Genomic DNA, 22119 nt, shown 5'->3' with positions numbered 1-22119 from the left:
TTTTTATTTTCTCAGTTCTGCGTTTTAGGAAAAATGTTTCTGCAAAAGGAATGTCGTATGTCATAATGTTTTGTTCTGCGGTGTCCAATCAGAGAAACTGGACATGTGAATCAGTTGTATCTTGGCAGAACCTGCCCTAATTCACTCATATTTTACCATGTTTATGTTTTTATTTCACCATAAATTTTACAGCACTGCAATGACTGTTATAAAACTTTATAATAACTTGCATTACTTAACTTTTCTCATTATGCATCATGCATAAAACATTACATTATGTAAGTCTTAATCTATATATCAATGTGCATTTAAAAAGGCTAAATATTGTAACAAGACAGGAAGATATAAATTTCACACTTTGATGCATTCACACTTTGAATGTCACGCTTTGATGCATATATTTCACATATGGTCCGGAATGCAAAATATCTATGCATAGCCTTTAAAGTGATTTAATTAATTAGATTTATTAATAAGAGTTATTAGAAATTGTCACCTGATATGGATTTATTTCTGAAATATTTGATCATTATGCCCAAAAAAGGAATTAGGATCCTATAATATTTATGTTCACTGTTAAGTTATTGTGAAGCACTTTCTCATGGTCACATATTAGTTGAAGTTTCAGTCTCTCCATCAACTAATGACGCTCTTCTCATCAGCCAATCACATTTCAGATGTGAAGATGCCCGTCTGGAGAACTGAATCAGGTTCAGGTTCACATCTAGAATCAGGGGCTTTCCGGTACGGACATCCTGAAAAGCGGGTTTCGGTGGTGCATAAAACCTTCTGGAAGGCACAGTGACATTCATTCGGTGTCAAAAGGAATAAACACACACACGCTCATTCACACACACACACACAGAAACACCAGTGATGGACGAGCATCAAAACGAGTCGCTTATTCAGCGCGTGCCGAGCGAAGAGACCGTGCTGAGCCGCGGACCGACACGGTAAATCATCTGCGTGCTTATTTTATTTTATTATATTTTTTTATTATTATTATTTTATATGTTTTGTTTTGTTTTGTTTGTTTGATTGTTGGTTGGAACATAATAAAATCATCTGTTTCAGTATAATAGTTATTAAATTGCATAAATGCATGAAAGAAATTTTAATACAGCATTTGTGAGGACAAGAATGCATGCTTTGAAATGCTCTATGGAACTTTTTCTTGCGTGCAGAACTCCAGTATTGTGCGTGTAAATAAAACATGAATTATTTAATTATTATTAATAAGTGAATCATTATTTCAATAAACTCATTTTAGTACATGTCTTACTTGGGTTATTTACAGTAAAATTCCAAAAAGGCGAAATCAGAAAGATTGAACTCAAATTCTACCTCGATACAAGTGACGTCACGCGCGCTGCCGCTATTGATTGGTTGTTTATATTTAATACAGGACTGTTTTCCTTAATAATTTGTGATACATTGTTGTTCTTCTTGATTTAGATTTAATTCGTAACGATTATAGACTTTACATATAAATGAGCTGACAAAGATTCAGTATTTTCTTTTTTAAAGAAATTTTATGACTGTTTTAAGAGAACTCTATAATTTATAGCTGTATTGTTTTATACAGCTTTTGCCTTCACTAGTTCATTTTAAATAGTACTGTGGTGTGACAAATTCATTTTTAAAACTACAAATATTCCAGTCTCTCAATTAATATTACATAATAAAACTGAATGTAATAATTTTAAAAGAATTAAATGTTTTAATTTCAATAAGCAGTTTTAGCAGTAGTTCATTTTTGTAATTTTATATATAGGCCTAATTTTAATTTATTTTTATGTATATTAGTTATTTTTAAAATTATGTCTTAGTTTTTATTAACTTTTGTTTTAGTTTTAGTTATTTTTCATCAAGTTAAACTAAATAAAAATGAGAAATGTTGCCTTGGCAACTACACAAAATAAAACGTTTACGTTTGTTATATTTTATTTATTTTATTTTTAAGTAACTAAAATATTAGTGTGTGCGTTTTTTTTTTTTTTTTTTTAAATGTTTTAATTTGAGTTCTGGCTAACTACAATAAATCTGCATTGGACATTCATGAGATGTTCTCAGTTTTCTTGAAAACCTGAACCAGTCAACTTTATCTTTAGTTAAGAATTTAAACCATTACATTTACAGTCAAACCAAAAATTATTCAGACATTTTTTATATATTTTTATTAGTGTGTGCAGGACACTATAGTTCATTTATATAAGTGAGAATAGCAAAATAAAGTAAACTGTTAAATATTATACCCAAAGATTATTCATTCACTGCACTAACAGTAAAACTGATAAAAATTTGCAACCAAAAATTATTCAGACACTTTGACCTGAGCATGTCTTGCTGACGTGTTATCTGACACAATTAAGTTTAATTCTTTCTGACACAGTTAAACTCTGAGATCTTGTCACATTATATTACAGTTTTTTTAAACTATAGTGAATAAACATGAATGAAACGTTCAAGGTGTCTGAAGACTTTTTGGTTTGACTGTATATATTCATTTAGCAGACGCTGTTATCTAAAGAAGTGACTTACGAAACAGGATTATTTAAAAAGAAATCATCTGAAAATAGAAGCAGGATTCGTTTTTCTGAAAAATCCCTATAATCAAATGAATAGATAATTAACCACAAAAAATTCCCAGGATCTCACATTATTCAAAACAGGAACATGAATCATAGAAATATTCCAATTCACTTGAAGGGGAATACACTTTTTGTGCTGGACAGACAGTCGTGTTATCACAGATAAACACCCACTGCGGTGACCTTCAGCGTGGAAACTCCCCTGAAGCGTTGAGACGTCTAATGGTGTTTCTGTTGTCCTGCAGGAACTCCAATGCAAAGGCACTGAAGGTGACCGGACTGACGGTCCTGGCCTGTCTTCTCCTGGCGGGTCAGGCGCTGACCGCTTACCTCGTCTGGGGTCAGAAGGAGCACATCAGTGCTCTGACAAGCGGCCAAGAGAAGATGAAGACCGAGCTGACCCGAAAGATGTCAGGTGCGACAGAGCAGAGCTGCACGTTTAACCATCAGAAAACATCAAGCACAGACTGATTTATATGCTTTTCATTTACTGAAGTAGCCATAACATTAAATTCATGCATATTATTCAGGGCCTATAAATCCTAGTTCTCATTTTTAAAAAAAGGGCTCAAACTTTTCTTAAATATTTTAATGAAAGAGTGGGACTTATATTGTTTGTCATCTTTCGTCTGACAGCCGGTCCTCCAAAGGCGATGCACCTTCCCATGAACAGCATGCCGCTGCTGAAGGATTTCTCTGACGAGACCTCTGACAAGACCTCTGACAAGAAAAAGAGCAGTCCCCTTGTGGTGAGGAGACACAGCAAATCATAATGATTGGCAATAGTAGTGCATGAGTAATTGTTCATTCAATTCTGAATATCTGATCCTTATTCTGTTCTGTAGAAACTGCACCCAGTTTTCACAAACCAGAGAGAGGGCAGCGGACAACTGGACGGTACAGACACCAACATACAGAACACATAGATAAATAAATAAATAACATGAAAAACAAATGAGATATTAGAGTATTTAAAAAACTAGAAATGCTGCTTATGCAACTAACTAAAATAAAATGTTTAAGTTGATGTACTAAAATCACAAAAAATTTAATTTTAGCTAAATAGAAATATTAATATTAAACATTAAAAATATATTATAAATGTTAATTATTTATATTAATATTAACAGTATTTTTAAAATAACAAAAACACACCAAAATTAATTGACTTTAACTAAAATGAAAGCTAAAAATATAAAAATAATAGCAAATGTATAATATATGAAAATCACCAACCTACAGAACAGAGATAAATAGATAAATAAATAATATGAAAAATGATAAATGTTAAATAATGTATTAAATTATTTATATATTAAATATATAAGTTAAAATATATAAATAAAAATGTAATATTTTATATATATATATATATATATATATATATATATACACACACACATATATATTAGAAGCATTTTCGGTAATTAAAAAAAGATGTAATAAAATATAAATATTAGATATTAGATTATTAAAAAACTTAGAAATACTGCTTTTTTTACTTTTGCAACTAACTGAATTCAAATTAAAGCTAAATAGAAATATTAATATTAAACATTAAAAATATATATTATAATTAATTATAATATTAAAAATATTTAAAAAATAACAAAAACACATAACGAAATTAATTAAACATAAACTAAAATAAAAGCTAAAAATATAAAAATAAAAGCTAATATATAATATTTGAAAATCCCCAACCTACAGAACACGAGAGATAGATAAAAAATAAAAAATGATAAATGTTATATAATATACATTATTTATATATTAAAATATATTATTTTATTACATTATTTATATATTAGTTTAAAAAAATGTAATATATAAGCAGTATTTTCAGTAATTGAAATAAAGCTGAAATAAAATAAAATAAAATATAAATATTAGATATTACGTGAAAACTTTAGAAATTTTGCTTTTGCAACTAACTGAAATAAAATGTCTAAGTTACTAAAATTACAAAATAAAAAAAAATAATTGAATTAGAAATGTTGCCTGAATACATAAAAATATTAATATATTAAAAATATTTGAAAAATGACAAAAGCACATAATTTACAAAATTAATAAAAGTGCCTAACAACACCTGTGACATTCTCAATATACTGTATCACAATCTCTTGTCCATTATTGTTGATCTAATTCTTCATGTTCTGTCATGTTCAGGTGCTAGAATGATGCATCTGCCAATGAAGAGTATGCCACTGCTGGTGGACGCAGATGAGGAAGTGAAGAGCTCACCTGAGTCAGGTGAGACACACACACTCACACACACCTCATGCTGATGGCAGTGAGCCGTTCAGATCTCCATATGACACGCGTGTCTCTCTGCAGCTGTTGAGGTGGAGACCAAGTGTATGCTGGAGTCTCAGAAGCAGGTGAGACCCGGATTCTTCAAGCCCGAGTGTGACGCGCAGGGCAACTATCTGCCCATGCAGTGCTGGCACAGCACCGGATACTGCTGGTGTGTGGACAAAGACGGCCATGAGATTCCAGACACACGCATCCGTGGACGACCCCAGTGTGACTCAGGTGTGTTTTATGTATAACTGTGCTTTAGGTGCGCTAACTAAAAATTTTACCTTTGAGAAACTAGTTCATAGTACAGTAAAAGATGTACAAAGAAGACTAAATCAGCACTTATGCTTTTATTTTAGAATGAATTATAATTTATTATAGTATTTATTGTTTTGAATTATAATAATATATGAGTAGTGTAGTGATAATGTGTTAAAATCCCATCACTAATCTCTCTCTCTCTCTCTTTTTCTCCAGTGTAAAGTCACGTCCACAACAGGACCTTCTCCACCAAAAGAGAATAACAGTTTTCTGTTCAAATCCTAATAACTGTCACTAGTTGCAGCTCCTGAAGATCAGTCCATCCATGTGGATGTAATTCAGTGGAAATAATCCAATAACCTTTCTACTTAAGATCTCTTGTGATCTGTGTTCAATATAGATAAGCATAAGTACGATATTTCTGAGAGATGTTACCGCTGGCCTAACCTTTATTCTGATAATATCTATAGTAAGTCTTCTGTGACATTATTTCTTTATTTTAATTTTTAACCCAAAGCATGTTGTTAGAAGTAGTATGAATATGAGAGTGATTGTAGGAGTGTAAATAAGGCCTGAAATAAACACATGCTGTTTCCAAATGTGACTGTCTGTGATCTGTGAACGGTGAAGTTTATTGTCATTGCTTTATTTAAAGACTATTTACACTATAAAAACCATAGAAAAGCAAGAAAAGGGTGTAAGAAAGAATATTATTTATTAAACAGGAATATTTTCAGTTCTATCTGAATGATTGTCAATGCATTAAAATAGAAGATTGTATACACATAATGCATGAAACCACAGCTGGAGGTTATAATATAATGAATAATATTAATTTGATGTCTGAACAAACTGAATAAATCACACATGGCAATAAAATAAGACAACAAATCATTGCAATACAATAAAATAGCATGAAAATGTATATAAAATGCCTTTCAGATCACAATAAAAATATGATTTGAAGCATCAGATTCAGATACATCTTTAGATATGACATCCGCATGTTGATCAGTGTAATAAGTTGCAATAAACTCATGCAAAAATGATCATTGTGCAGAACAGCTGCATATAGAGATGTAAATATGAACAGTTTTTTAAACATCCTGTCTCCACTTCCTCTTTCAGATCATTTTCACTGAATTTATAGTGCCCAATTCCCCATAGAAGAGTTCTGAATTCAAAAGGATGCATATTTTAATATGGTATAACACTTTAACATGTTGCTTCATTTATCTGCATGCACCAATATTGATAGATATTAGCAGGACAGTAGGAGTATCATAAAAATTAATGGATGAATGGATGAGGATAAAAAAAGTTAAATAAAAATGATGAAAACTATATAGACATTTAAAAAAAGGACAAAACGCACAACAAAATTACTAAAACTTTAACAAATTAAAATAAAAATACAAAAACATTCAAAATATACTAACAGTATACTAAAACAACACTGATTAAAGACATCAGTGTGAGTCATAATCATCTGCCCACTTTTCCTCGTTGACTTCATGCCATTTTGATTATGTCTCATTTGCAAATGCGTCATATTAGGGAAGTCACAATATTTAAAAAAAATAAATAAATAAAAAAAATGTTTCCTCCACCAGCATCACATGGTTCTGGAAGAGGGATGGCTCAAAAACCCAAATCCATCCATCCAACGTTTTCGGACTTGCTCCTCCAAAACACTCCAACGTGATAATACTCAGATCTGGTGACTGTGGAGGCCATGGAAGATGTTCAATTTCACGTTCATGTTCATCAAACCACTGTCACCAGTCTTGCTGTGTGTATAGTGTATTATCATCCCGATACACGACTCCCCCTTCAGGGTACAATGTCTGAACCATAGGTGCACATGGTCCTCAGATTGGTTCAGTAGTCCTTGGCAGTGAAGCACCCATCAAGCACAATAGGGAATGCCATGATATTGGAGCCCAAACCATCACCGATCCACTGCTGGGCTTCACTCTGGGCAGCAACAGTCAGGTGTTAAGCCTCATTGGGGGTGTTCCACACCGTAACTCCCACGGAAGATTGTGAAGGTGGACAATACATGTTTCACATTGTCCATAGCCCAAGATGTTTGGCATTGGCACGAGTGACCAAAGGCTCATTGCTTCTACCTTCAGTTAAACTGCTAACAGTGATTGTAAATTAATTGCCTAAATTATTACATTATTTGCTAAATGCATTCTTTAAATTGTAATGTTGACATGAATTCTCTGTAAAGCTGCTTTGAAACTATATGTATGGTGAAAAGCGCTATACAAATAAATGTGAATTGTATTGAATACAGGTGTGAATCCTCCAATACTATTGGCCAGTGTTTCAGTTTCATTGTCCACACCCTGTGCAATATTATAAAGTCATAGTATATAAATAAATATGATTGATTCACTAATGTCGTTTGCTTTCATCATATCTGATCTTGTTGTTTGAATCAGTTGGTGTTTTGATGCTTTTTAAATCAGTTCTCCTGAAGTTCACACAGCTGAATTCATAGTTGAAATAATTTTTGGTATCACTGAAATCATTAAACGAATACAGTTAAATGATTTGTTAAATGATTTGCTCAGTTCAGCCGATTTGTAGGATGCTAAAACATCTATTGCTTGTAAAAGATCTCAACCTTCCTTCTCCTTCTCAAAATGTAAATGCTCAGTTTCATTTCCCTGTTTATTTCAAAGTAACATGATTATAAAAACATTGTGACTTCCTTAAAATGATGCATTTGCAAATGAGACATAAATAAAGTGGCATGATGTCAATGAGGAAATGAATCTCACTGAAAACTGGGAAGATCATTATGACTCACACTGATGTATGCTTTTAGTATATTTTGAATTTATTTTTATTTTTTATTTTTATTAATTGTTTTAGTAATTGTTTTTGTTGTGCATTTTGTAATTTAAAAAAAAAATATGTCTATATAATTTTCATCATTTTTAGTTATTTTAGTACATCAAAGTAAATGAAACATGAGAAATGTTCCCCTGGCAGCATGAAATAAAGAATGTTTACGTTTTTTATATGTTATTTTATTTCAGTTAACGATTTTATTGTATTTTATTTCATGCATATATTATTTATTATATATATATATATATATATATATATATATATATATTATTTGTCAACCCATATGCAACACATTTAAACCGTCCCACACAGACAGGTGAAAGTGAACACTCGAGTAATGAATATTTCAAGAGAGTGAAACACAACCACATGACACACACACACACACACACACACACACACACACACACACTGAGCTTCAGTTCAGAGCAGCTCGCCACAAGAACATGGACACATCTGTGAGTAAAAAAGTCAATCTAATCAATCAACTGCATATCTGATGGTGTTTCATGTGAAATATGGGTTTAATGCTGATGGTGTTGATGTCTACTGTGTGTGTGTGTGTGTGTGTGTGTGTGTGTGTGTGTGTGTGTGTGTGTGTGTGTGTGTGTGTGTGTGTGTGTGTGTGTGCTTTTGTTTATATTACATTGTGGGGACCAAATGTCCCCATGATGTAATATAAACCTGAGTTCACCTACATCGTGGGGACCAGCCAGCGGTCCCCACAATGTAAATGGGTTTATAAATCATATAGAATGAGTTTTTGTGAAAAAGTAAAAGTTTGCACAGTTTCCTGTGAGGGTTAGGTTTAGGGGTAGGGGCAGGGTAGGGGGATAGAATGTACAGTTTGTTCAGTGTAAAATGCATTGAAGTCTATGGAAAGTCCCCACAATTCACAAAAACAAACATGTGTGTGTGTGTGTGTGTGTGTGTGTGTGTGTGTGTGTGTGTGTGTGTGTGTGTGTGTGTGTGTGTGTGTGTGTGTGTGTGTGTGTGTGTGTGTGTGTTGTGGTGTAGGTGGCTGATGGAGGCAGAGCAGAAGAGGAGTGCGAGGCAGCAGACAAGAAGAGAGATCTGCATCAACTCCTCAGACAGGAAATGGAGATGCATATTGCTGGTACATTAAATATTGACCATAACCATAATTGAACAGTAACTAGATTTTTTTTGGGGGGTTGAGGGAGATACTTTCACAAGTGTAATGATCCTTAAAGAATAAAAGAAAGAACACATTTAAGGGGATTAAAGGAAAAATATTAGTAAATGAACTAGAATCTGTTGTAAAGTAATGCATTTTGACTATTTGCAAATAATATTTTGCATTTTATAATTTATTTTATAATATTTCATATGCCTAATATGTCTCTTGTCTCTCATTCAATTATAAATTGCAATTATGTGAATGACAGGCTATTTTCAATTCTTGCATGGATATTATTGGATATCAAATATTAAATGTTTAGCTACATCTTACCTCACATTCTTTCACATTAAAACAAAAGCAGTGTCATTCATTATAGTTTTTATTAAAATTATTAATTTATTTTCATTTTAGTAATTTTGTTAATTTTCTGAAGAGACTTGATCACTTTATATGATGAACAGATTAAATTTAGGCTTTTATTCACATTTAAACATTCATCAATGCACACATCAGTTGTGGTAAACAGAAGCTCAAGCATGTTCGCTTGATGTACGAGAACCAATGAGGATCATTCTTTTGAGCTTTCGGAAGAGGTTTGCTCTTGCGCGTCAAACAGGTTCTGTTTATGTGTGCTGATCAATGTGAATAAAAGCCTAAATTAAATCTGCTATCAAATATTGGAGGACAATTTGGCCATATCTGATTATTGGAGGGAACTTACAGCCTTGCACTAACATGATGATGATGGTGTCAGAGGGCAGGACCAGCGTTCAGAGGAATCAGGAGAGGATGAGCCGCATCAGAGAGCTGAAGGAACAACTTCAAAAAGAGGAGATCAGATTACAGGAAACACACAGAGATTCCGACCAATCACACACCACTAGCATGGTGAGGAGAAAGAAACTCAGTCCTGTGCTGATGACTGATAATATAGTCCAGCACTCGACCAGCATTCATTTTAGATAACTAATGTGACCTTATTGTAAAGTGTAACCAAAACTCTAATAACATATTGCACAAAAACATACATAAAGTTGATGTAAAGCAGCGCAGCAGGTGTTTGAACGTGTTTGTGAATGTGTTTGTCTCTCAGGTGGTTCATGAGAAACTCCTGGAGCGCAGAATGAGACTGAGAGAGACTCACGAGAGACTGATCGAGGATGAATTGATGAAGATGGAGAGAGAATTACAAGAGGAGCAGGTGAGAGCGGCGACACAGAAATAAAAGAAATTCTGGTTGAGTTAAACAAGAAGAGCTCAAACAGGCCGTTCTGATCACGTGACTGCGTCTCGGTCCTGTCCGCAGGTGGGTGGTGTAGAGGGGGAGATGTCGTACCTGCGCAGAGAGAGACACATCCTGGTTCTCCAGATCGAGGCGCTGCGCAGGGAGAACCAGCAAGCTTATGCAGACCTGGAGGAACAGAACCGACAACACCAACAGGAAGTGAACGAGCTCAGAGAGGAGAGTCTACAGGTGACAACACTGGGCATTTAGGGTTTTCAATGGTTGGAAAGCCAAATTTAGAAAACCAACCTGTTACAAGATGGCACATCTGTCTTCCTCCAGTTCTGACTTGGGTACTGAGCATGTGCTAAAGTTTTGTTTCAATATAGTGCCCAAGATATACAGCTGCATGTCCTTTAAAGGGTTAGTTCACCCAAAAATGAAAATTCTGTCTTTTATTACTTACCCTCATGTCGTTCCATACCCGTAAGACCTTCGTTCATCTTCAGAACACAAATTAAGATATTTTTTGTTAAAATCCAATAGCTCAGTGTGGCCTCCATAGGAAGCAATGTAATTTCCTTTCTCAAGATCCATAAAGTTACTAAAAACATATTTAAATCAGTTCATATGACTACAATGGTTCAATATTAATATTATAAAACGACGAGAATATTTTGGGAGCGCCAAAAATAACAAAATAACGACTTATTTAGTGATGGCCGATTTCAAAACACTGCTTCATGAAGCATCGGAGCACAAGTGAATCAGTGTGTCGAATCATGATTCGGATCGTGTTTCAAACTGCCAACGGCTGAAATCACGTGACTTTGGCGTTCCGAACATAGACATCATATAGGTAGACGCCCTATCGAACGCTACTAGGGACTTTAAGCAACAGCTGTTGATGGAACGGCAACGACGACCGGAAGTAAACTGTCAACTGCCGTAGCTAAAGAACGAAAAAATCACTAAGCAACAACAAAGAGGACGGCGAGAATCATTTAATCATTTGACATAGTAAACTACATTGCATGTAAATAAAAGCAAGAGAATGGTTGCTTTTGGCATTAAATGACATACAGATACAACTAAAATACCAAATAACCATAGAACATAACATTTACTTATCTAGTCTGTCACGTATTATCGACTACGGCAAATCGGCTACTCTCCCGTAGTAGACGGTTACAGTAGAACGTCAAGAAGTGGCAGTTAAATTTGCGCATGTGCAACAGAATGCCAGAATGCCGTTGCCGTTGTATCAGCAGCTGCTGCTTAAAGTCCCTACTGCCTATTGGCACGGACGAGCCGTGGAGCCGCCATCTTGGACCGGTCGCCAGCTCCACTCAGTGTAACTTGTTTGACAGGTGCAATGAGCTGTCAGTGCATTTAATTAATCATATCTCACTGAATACCTAACTAATTTTGACACGGGATTTTTTGCTGCAAAGGTCATTCATGTAGCTATGATACAGGACACATTGTTCAGTGTATTTTAATATTCATAGTTGGCTTAACAGTTATATAATATTCTGATATAAGATATAAAGTGACCAGACGTCCAAAATCAAAATATGTGATGTAGGATATAAGGTAATTTATAAACCACACACTATAAATATGATAAAGAAGCAGAAACAGTTGCAGTAAAATAAGATATCTCAGTAATAGAAGTCGGAGGGGTAATTTGCGCTTATGTGTGTATACATTGCTTCCTGATATCACGTGCACAAACACAAATAACAGTTATTATGTCCGGTCGAACAATGTATGTGTTAACTTCAGATTGGATTGTGTTGGTAATAGGCACTTAACGTTACCTAACGCTAAAAGTAAGTTTCGTGCATTGAGCGCATTCTAACAAGTGCTTTCGAACTTCTTTCTGATCTGAATAAGTTATGTGGTTAAGCAGAGCGGTTAAGATAAAGGGGCTTGAATAATTAATAATCAATATAACCTGACGAAAAGATATTTATTAAATGTTATCCACATTATATTTCATCTGCAACAGCATTATGAACTTTTATAATGATGCGTTTGGTCATTAACTTAAATGCATCATTACGCAAAGATGATGAGAATTCTCTGCATGAAAGACCCATGACTGGCAGATCAGCGTGCGACTACATTTCTCTCCGAAACGGTAGGAAAATAAATTTAATTAAATGTGGAGGATTTTAACTGTGACAAGATGATTGACAGGGTAGTTTAAACAGTTATAGGTTGCGTAAATAAGCGACAGAACGTCCGTTAAAGACGCAGTTATGACGAGGTAGTATGTCCCAAAGCTTGTGTACTCTTCTGCTACACACTCAAAAATGTACTTTTTCTTTACAAAAACAGTAAATGCTTTTAGAACGTAGTATAAGTAGGCGAATTGGGACGCAGCTTAGGAGTATTTTGTTATTTTTGGCGCTCCAAAAATATTCTCATCGCTTTATAATATTAATATTGAACCACTGTACTCACATTAACTGATTTAAATATGTTTTTAGTACCTTTATGGATCTTGAGAGAGGAAATGTCATTGCTCCCTATGGAGGCCTCACTGAGCCATCGGATTTCAACTAAAATATCTTAATTTATGTTCCGAAGATGAATGAAGGTCTTAAGGGTGTGAAACGGCATGAGAGTGAGTAATAAATGACAGAATTTTCATTTTTGGGTGAACTAAACCTTTAATATATCTTAATACTGTCACCTAGTGGCTGTTTTTTGTCGTCCATGCGTCTCCAGGTGTTCAGGGCATTTCGTGAGGCTCTGGAGGAGCAGAGGAGGATGTCAGAGGGCAGGTACAGGGCTCTACTCATAGACGCCATCCAGGACGCTGTTCACCTGTCTTCACAAAACCTGCAGCTCCAGGAGGAAATTCAGCAGCTCCGGAAAGCTTGTATTTCCACTGAATGACACAACTGATCTAAAATGGTAACCCAAAAAGTAACTGTAAAAGATCAAATCAAGTTTTTTTTGTGATTATAAATGGAATTAATTTCATAATTGTTGAGCTTTATGCTGTTATTAATCTGAACTGAATCAACACTGAACTGACTTGAGCTGAATAATGACACTATTGTCTTTTTAGAGCTGCCTTACCTCAGAATTGAAGTCACATATTTGATGAAGTTTACATCGTTGATTCTGTTATTTTTCCTGTTTATTACTGTGAAGCTGCTTTAAAACAGTCTGAATTGTATAAAGTGCTATAGAAATAAAGGAGGAGATGACATGATATTTTCAATTTAAGGACCATAGAGGGCATCAGTGAGTAAAAAAACAACAAAAACAAACAGGAATGCATTGCAATTATGTCCCAAAAATTATGGCAAATTATGATTTTTAACTGCAACCGCTGCCGTCTGTCAGTCAAATAATAGCAGTGATTGGGAACTTGAACAATAAGAGTCAAAAAAACTTCCATAGACAAATCCAAATGAAACCCTGCGGCTCGTGACGGCACATTGATGGCTTAAGACACGAAAAGATCGGTTTGTGCGAGAAACCGAACAGTATTTATATAATTTTTTTACCTCTAATACACCACTATGTCCAACTTCGTTCAGTTTCCGGCTAGTGAGGTCCTCCTCTGACAACGGAAGTGATGTCTAGCTCTCATTGAAGTATATGGGCGAGACATCACTTCCGTCATCACAACGCGTTTTTTGACCTCACTAACAGGAAGCTGAACGAAGTTGGACATAGTGGTGTATTAGAGGTAAAAATTATATAAATAATGTTCGGTTTCTCGCACAAACCGATCGTTTCGTGTCTTAGGCCATTAATGTGTCGTCACGAGCCGCAGGTTTTAATTTTGATTTGTCTAAGCAAGTTTTATTTACTGTTATAGTTGAAGTTCCCATCTACTGTTATTTGACTGACAGACGGCAGCGGTTGCAGTTAAAAATCATAATTTGCGTTCGACTGAAGAAAAAAAGTCACCTACATCTTGGATGCACTGGGGGTAGGCAGATAAACATCAAATTTTCATTTTTGGGTGAACTATCCCTTTAAGAGTCTATGATTGGATCATTATTGCAGTGATTATGTTTCAAGCTACAAGATCTTGACCAAAAATTGATGCATCAACGGTGAACACTCTGTAAAATCTCCTCCAGTACATCCCAAATACTTTCACTACATTTAAGGTCTGGAATCAGAGGTGACAATTCATGTCCCAAACATTCTTTCACAATTTGCGCCTGATGAATCTTGACATTGTCATCCTGGAATATGGCCATGATGTTTCTTCCTACATGGTTGTTTAAGAAATGAAAAGCTACACATTCCATCTATTAAGGCTAAAACAACTGTTGCCAAACATATAACATGCTAGAAACATAATAATCACTGCAATAATGATCCAGTCATAGACTCTTAAACATTTGCCTATTTAAATCTAAACAGCGACTTTTTTTTTTTTTTTTTTTGGCCTTGCAGTGTACAGTTAAACTAACCAGGAGTGATGTGTCAAGCACTTTGTCTGGCCACACTAATGAAATTGTGAGATGTAGATGAAAACTTTATAGTACAAGTTCAATTAACAAGGTATTACATATAATTTGGTAGTGTGTGTTATGTTACATAAAGACTACTGAACAGACATTAAGTTTATTTTATTTTAAATTGAAAATTAAAATATGTAAATAAAGCTCTGTAAAACAACCTGAAAGTATATATTTTACAAGTAAAACTATTACACATGTTAATCACTTACCACACATATATTTATTTGTATAAATCAGTCTTAAATATGTGCAATGTACAATTCGTATACATTTAAACATTTATTTAGGCAATATAAACACTGACAGATGCATAGGAATAAAAACAATAAATCAGCAGACATTCAGTCTTCATGAGATGATGTTCATTCACAGTAAGATGCACTTCTAGAATGAGGACAAAGGCGACAGACAGATATTTCAGGGCACATGCTGAGAAAAAAAAACAAAAAACAGAAGGAAATGAAATAATCAGACAGATGCTGTGTTTCACTATACATAAAGAGTGATAAAAAAGCATATGCAATAGGCAGTAAAGTGTTTAGTGGTTTTCCTCAGTGCGTAAGCTCGATTTATTCATTTCTTACAAAATGCAATGTTTTACAGAATGCACTTAAGATATTAATGAAGCATGTTTAACTTTTTTTTTTTACCTTCACTCAATTGAATATTTCATTTTTCTTTCTAACGACTGGTCAAAATTGATGGCGTTAATTGCAATATTTTTTAGATACATTTATATTTTTTCCTTTGTCTAAATATTTTCTAAAATAAAAATATATTTGTGGGAAGTGTTAATCTCAGATATGCTGTCAACTTAATAAAATTACATATTTTCAAAAAGAATATTTCAACAATTTGTTTTAGTAAAAGACGATGTGTCAAAGTCCAATTATTTAAAGGATTAGTTCATTCCAGAATTAAAATTTCCTGATAATTCACTCACCCCCATATCGTCCAATTTGTTCATGTCTTTCTTTCTTCAGTCGAAAAGAAATGAAGGTTTTTGAGGAAAACATTCCAGGATTTTTCTCCATATAGTGGACTTCACTGGGGTTCAACAGGTTGAAGGTCAAAAGTAAAGTTTCAGTGCAGCTTCAAAAAGCTCTACATGATCCCAGACGGGGAATAAGAGTCTTATCTAGCAAAATGAGCGGCCATTTTCTAAAAAAAAAAAAAAAAAAAACGTACATACTTTTTAAATCACAAATGCTCATATTGCACTGCTCTGCGATGCACCACGCATTACGTAATCACGTTAAAAAGGTCACACGGAAGAAATCTTTTCCGTTTCAAAAGATTTAAACATCCAGGATACGGACACGAAGGGACCATTTTAAACTAACTCACACAAAAACATAAAAAATATGTGTCATTCGACATATAACAACTTTTGAGCGGTCCTCGTCTTCACACTTATAGACACTGGATCAGTACTTCCGCCTACGTCACGAGAACCTTTCCAACGTGATTGCTTAATGCGCGAAGTCATGGATGCTAGTGCAAGACGAACATTTCTGGTTAAAAAGTATATAAAATTCTTTTTTTTTTTTTGTTAAATAAGACTCTTATTCCTCGTCTGGGATCATGTAGAGCTCTTTGAAGCTGCACTGAAACTGACATTTGGACCTTCAACCCGTTGAACCCCAGTGAAGTCCACTATATTGAGAAAAATCCTGGAATGTGTTCCTCAAAAACCTTTGAAATGAAGAAAGAAAGACATAAACATCTTGGATGACATGGGGGTGAGTAAATGATCAATTATCAATTTAATTCTGGAGTGAACTAATCCTTTAATTTTTGTTGTCGTTGGTGTCTGCTCTACCTGTAATACAGGTACACTGCCCATCCAATCAGCACAACAGGAAACAGGAAGTAAGGCGTGAGCTCTATTCCCAGAAGCCCCCAAGACAACACACCATTTACCAGCATAGCAGAAGATATGACAAAGAGACGCGTGATTCCCGTTCCATGTTTCATGATGACGGACATGAGGAGTCCATTAGCTGCCTGTCCCGCGATAATGAGCCAAACAAGCGTGGAGAATCCCTCCAAAAAGCCCTGCTGCCTGTCACCGCTGCTGGAGAGATGTGACGCCAAATTGATCGCCACACCGAAGATGTACAGAAACAAATTTTGGAGACTCAAAGGCAGACGTTGGGTTTTCAGCACCCGCTCGGTGTAGACAGCAGCCAATCCTGAGATAAAACAATACACAAGCACCAACAGCAAACCCCAGGATGTGATGTGAAGCCTGCTGGTGGATTCGTCCCCAATTGGTTCCCAATCCAACCCGGAGTAGCTGTGACAGACGCCGGCGGCCACGAGCAGCCCGAGAGCGAACCACTGCCCACGCCGCAGACGCTTTCCCAGGCAGGATGTGTAGAGGAGTGCGGTGGACACGATTTTCAGGTTACTGAGCACTTGGAAGGAGCTGGGATCCATGTAGGCTTGCATGAACACCACCAGGTTGTTGTTGAAAGCGTAGAGAACAGCAGGAATGGCGTACGGCGCTACCGTCACAACAGACACCGACACTTTGAGGGCGGATAGATTCCCAGATGCCACCAGGGAGACGAATGAGACCAGAAGCTTGGTGAACTCGATCAGAACCACACATGATGACGGGCTGAAGGGAACGTGACCGTCGACTTTGGTGAGCGAGATGAGGGGAGCGTGGGAACCGTAAATAAGAACCAGGAGAAGCAGGAGAAGGACCCACCTTCTGCGAGGAGGTTCCGCTTCAGAAGAACCGACATTATCTATCGCAATCATGTTCGTGATCTGTCAGCAACATCTGATTTTGAGAGAACAAACTCTGCAAAGCCTACAAAAAATCAAAAAGCACTAGGACGAACTTCATTCTTGTACAGCGCAGCATTAAAGCAAATGGACATGATGTTAGGGCTGCACGATTTGGGAAAAACATTTGATTTGTGATTTTTCTGATTAAAAAAACTACAAATGCAATTTAGAATATGATTTAAAAAGGTTTTGAGGTTTGCTGTGCTTGTTTGTAGGGCTGCACAATTTGGCCAAAGATTTTGTAATTATATATCAATATAATTATAAAATAATAGTAATTACTAAAAAATATTAAACAAGAAATATTATTATTGTAAAATAAAAAATGAGTATTTAAGAAAAATAGTACAATTTTACAGTACAAGAAAAAAGTGCACTCTGTCAAATTAAAATACTAACATTTTTGTTAAAATAAAATAAAAATTGAGTAATTAAGAAAAATAATAAAATTTTACAGTACTAGAAAAATATGCACAACCCTAAAATTAAAATACTAATATATTTTTTATAACAATAATATTTATTATTATTAAAAATATTAAACAAAAATATTACTATTGTAATATTTTACTAATAAATTGAATATTTAATAAAATAATATAATAATTTTTATTTTACAGTACAACTATAAAAATAAGTGCAACTGTAAAATTACAATACTAATCTTTATAGCTATCTTAATTTCTTAATTTTCTCATTAAACCATCAAACCTGTATTTTGATGAAAAACCAACGATAAAGCTTCTCTTTTGCACAACGCAGATGCATTTACTGTGAATCGAGCCGCTCTGAGGTGATGCAAACACCCTTTGTGTGTAAATAAACACAGTGCCGCGGTTCTCTCTGAAACACACAGAGCATATATTTATTCAAATCACAGCGTTTGAGATCTGATAATCACACTATTGGGGATTTATTTCGATTCATCGTGCAGCCCTACATGATGCCCATTGTTCATAACAATATTCGTTATTAAAATCCAAATCCACACTCACATATCGACCTCAAAACTCAGTTTTTTCTAAATCAACAGTTTTGTTCATGAGGGAAAGAGCTTCGATATGACGATGAATGACACAAAAGCAAGCAGCAATGGTTTATGTTCTCCTCTTCAGTCTGACTTCGATTCCAGTCGCACGTCCACTTCTAATCACTGGGTCCTTTCTTCAGAGAGTTCAGGAAGTCTTGTATGGAAGACTCAATGTTGGGCACCTGATAGTTCTGAGCAGCGTAGATTCCCGTCAGCGTTCCCAAAGCGACTCCTAAGACGGCAGACGAGCGCAGTCTGGATACCACATACCCAGCCAGGAATCCTTTCAGGAAAGGAGATGCTAATAATGACCCACCCTAAGAGAAACAAACAGGACAGACAGCTTCAGTCATTGAGCAGTATTATGTATATGTATATCTTACAGATGTATATCTTACAGTATACATCTATACAACACACAACCTTGTATAACTGCTTACCAGCCCACTTTGAAGCACTAGGACAGAGATGTTCTTTTTATTTAATTAAAGGTACTAAAGAGGATCTTTTCGTTGACTGAGAAACCAAAGACTGTTAGTGAGTTTTTGAAATGAGCCCCTCCTTCACGGCTCATTTCGAGGGAACGCCTCCCAAAACTCGTGCACGAGTATTGGAACACGAGTGTTTGTTTACCACCGGCATTCGCTGTGTCGTGTTTTTTGGATTGATTATGTCGGACTCACCGCAGGTAACTCATAATCTGCAGTTGTTACTCCTGTCTCCTGACAAAAACATTGCCTGTGGCATCTGTGGAGTGTGGAAAGTTACCGGAGCCGCGCTCGTCTCTCACAAGGAACGTCATGGCAGTGACGCGATGATCGCGTAAACGATTGGCTGATGTTTTTAAGGCTTTACCTCGCGCACAGATGATGTATATTAATATTATTCCTTTCAGTGCACCTAATAAATAGTCTTTTATCAGTTACAAGACAGTTTCAAGTAATATTGCAGAAATGTATAAAACAAAACATCCTCTTTAGCACCTTTAATCCTTATTTATTTATTTAGTATTTTTGAAGTACGTATAACATATTATTTATGTATTAATGGGGTATGTATAACATATTTATTTTAATTCACTAAAATTAATAATATTTAATTTTGCTTTCTAAAGATTAGTCAAAAATTATGCCATTAATTGCAATAATTTATAATAAAAAATATTTGTAGAAAAAAATCTCAGATATGCTATAAAAGTTAATATTTTTCAGAAATTATGTTAACAATTTGTTTTATAATAATATTTAATTTTGTTGTCATAATAATATTACATTCAATATTTAGCTCACAAAGTATAAATCGATTTTTATACATAAAAAATATTTTACTGCTTTTATATTTATCAATAATGTCCCTCACAAGGGAATCAGTGTATTTCGGGGTCCTTAGCATTAAAAAAGTTGCTAATTAATAAGCTAATTAAGTAATAGGGATGCAATATACAGTAATCAACATTTGAAGTGGATCAAAAACGTTTTTTAGGACACCTTTAATGAAAGGTTTTGGTCCACTTCAAATGTTGACTACTGTATATTCATCAGCCATAATTAATAACATTTAATTAAAATTAAAATTAAAATAATTACATCTTTCTAATTCAAACACATACTTTTCTTCCATGGCAGGTTTCAAACCTTTTCTACTTTATATTATAATGTTTTAATAAATCATTTCACTCAAATAGTGTTACATGAATTTAATTTAGCGTGAGCATTTTCTGTTTAAAATCAGCCAAAACAATAATTTAATTTATAATTGCAACATGTTTATTATTGACTAAAACAAAACCAATGATCAATACAGCACCAAACCATCTGAAGGGGTTTCCCTAGTAATAGTTGGGATCGGGCCGGATCAGTTGTGGTTCTGTGGTACCTGTGGGATTCCAGCTTGAACCTCATTCTCCACCTTCTTCTGGATCTCCTCCAGTTGGTCTTTGAGCTGAGCCAGATCCTTCAGCTGGGTCACAGGATCCTGAAACAGAACCGTCACACATCAGATCACATGAGGCCGCTGACACATCCAGATCAGTGCACTAAAACATGCTGTTATTAAAGCAATAAGCAACAAGAAGCTGTGATTTACAGTGAATAAAGTCACAGTAAGTCATGGCTTCACTGGGCATACCTGGCAAGGTTTCATAAAATAAACAGAGTCATTTACAATGGCTTTGAACGCGGCTCAACCAATCAGAATCAAGGACCGGAGCCTTCATCTTATAATTACATTTAGACAACAGTGATCTATTCTACTAAATTTCAAAGCACTTTCAATCTGGCTAATGTGATATTTATTTAGTTAAGACACTTAACATCAAGAGGATTCATATAACAGATCTTGTATTTGGAGATCCTTAGCATTAAAAGTTTTGAAAATGATTGGACTAGGATTTATTGGAGTTACAAACTAATTAAGTAACAGGGATGCAATATGTTTCAGTGACCATTTTTGCATCATCCATAATTAATTTATTATATTTGATTAAAATTAAAATAATTACATATTTCCAATTCAAATCTAATAGTTTTATTTCCTTATATTATGTTTTATAATAAGTCAAAAATGATTTTTGACTTATAACAATGTTACATGAATGTCAGTTTTTTCTGTTTAAAAACAGTAATAGACAGACAGTATAGACTTATATCAACATTTATTGATACTGTAAATCACATAAATTACACATTATTTTATTTTGATTAATTTACATATTTTCTAGTACCATACAAGGAAAACATTAAATTCTATTTACTTCTATTAATTCTATTCTAATTACATTTTTCAAAATAAGAGATATTTCTATACAAAAAAATAATATTTCCAGTAATTTAAGATTTGCTTTCTATGACAGCTGTCAAATGCCAAGAGTTCAGAAACGCAACAGTGACTTTACATTACTCAAATAAAGCGTCACAACAGCTCTGATAAAGAAATACCAGGTGGCATTGATTTCACAATAATTAAATATACACGACATTCCCGATTTGTTGTTATCTGTGCATTAATTCATTATAAACAGACTTGATTTAGACAGACCCTTGTCTCTCACCTTGTCCTCCGCCATACTGCAGAAATGACGAACGATTCGATGCGCGCTCGACTCATCTGCCCTGAATGAACGACGACTCGCTCGAACACAAATACTCACGCTGTTTTACACGCTGTACAATGGCTCGAAATATTAAATATCACATTTTAAATGCACATTTTCAACCTAATGTTTATTCAAGTTTCTTATTATCATTATTCAGGTGTAAATAATTGTCCAGACCAATCTTGGGTGAACGGTAATGTCAAGTGCTACCTGCTACTTTTCTCATCGGTGTTTATGATTGGCCAATCACAGTCGTTCATCATTACAGCATACTGCAGTTTTGTGTTATCAGTGT

At 34.7% G+C, this 22119-nt stretch overlaps 4 protein-coding genes across 4 annotated transcripts; 2 read left to right on the top strand and 2 right to left on the bottom strand.

Moving 5' to 3' along the window:
• Positions 1–740: 740 nt before the first annotated feature.
• On the top strand, positions 741–5755 carry cd74a (CD74 molecule, major histocompatibility complex, class II invariant chain a). Its single transcript, XM_067388560.1, has 7 exons — positions 741–953; positions 2837–3006; positions 3228–3340; positions 3437–3488; positions 4764–4847; positions 4932–5129; positions 5373–5755. The coding sequence occupies exons 1-7, from the start codon at positions 877–879 to the stop codon at positions 5375–5377; spliced, it is 699 nt and encodes a 232-aa protein (XP_067244661.1). The 5' UTR covers positions 741–876; the 3' UTR covers positions 5378–5755.
• Positions 5756–9942: 4187 nt separating this feature from the next.
• Positions 9943–13385, top strand: si:dkey-201i24.3 (golgin subfamily A member 6-like protein 7). Its single transcript, XM_067383200.1, has 4 exons — positions 9943–10056; positions 10262–10369; positions 10475–10642; positions 13133–13385. Exons 1-4 carry the CDS (start codon positions 9958–9960, stop codon positions 13301–13303), a joined length of 546 nt encoding a protein of 181 aa, XP_067239301.1. The 5' UTR covers positions 9943–9957; the 3' UTR covers positions 13304–13385.
• Positions 13386–15105: 1720 nt separating this feature from the next.
• Positions 15106–18111, bottom strand: slc35a4 (solute carrier family 35 member A4). Its single transcript, XM_067388301.1, has 2 exons — positions 16721–18111; positions 15106–15327 (listed from the first exon to the last, which is right to left on the bottom strand). The coding sequence occupies exons 1-2, from the start codon at positions 17668–17670 to the stop codon at positions 15261–15263; spliced, it is 1017 nt and encodes a 338-aa protein (XP_067244402.1). The 5' UTR covers positions 17671–18111; the 3' UTR covers positions 15106–15260.
• A 267-nt stretch (positions 18112–18378) lies between these two features.
• Positions 18379–21825, bottom strand: LOC137021637 (SLC35A4 upstream open reading frame protein-like). Its single transcript, XM_067388429.1, has 3 exons — positions 21780–21825; positions 20606–20704; positions 18379–19047 (listed from the first exon to the last, which is right to left on the bottom strand). The coding sequence occupies exons 1-3, from the start codon at positions 21792–21794 to the stop codon at positions 18847–18849; spliced, it is 315 nt and encodes a 104-aa protein (XP_067244530.1). The 5' UTR covers positions 21795–21825; the 3' UTR covers positions 18379–18846.
• Positions 21826–22119: the final 294 nt, after the last annotated feature.

This window comes from Chanodichthys erythropterus, chromosome 1 (genome assembly GCF_024489055.1).
Source record: "Chanodichthys erythropterus isolate Z2021 chromosome 1, ASM2448905v1, whole genome shotgun sequence".
Lineage (NCBI taxonomy): Eukaryota > Metazoa > Chordata > Actinopteri > Cypriniformes > Xenocyprididae > Chanodichthys > Chanodichthys erythropterus.
The sequence above is the reverse complement of the archived record's forward strand: the minus strand, read 5'-3'. Positions and strand labels throughout refer to the sequence as shown.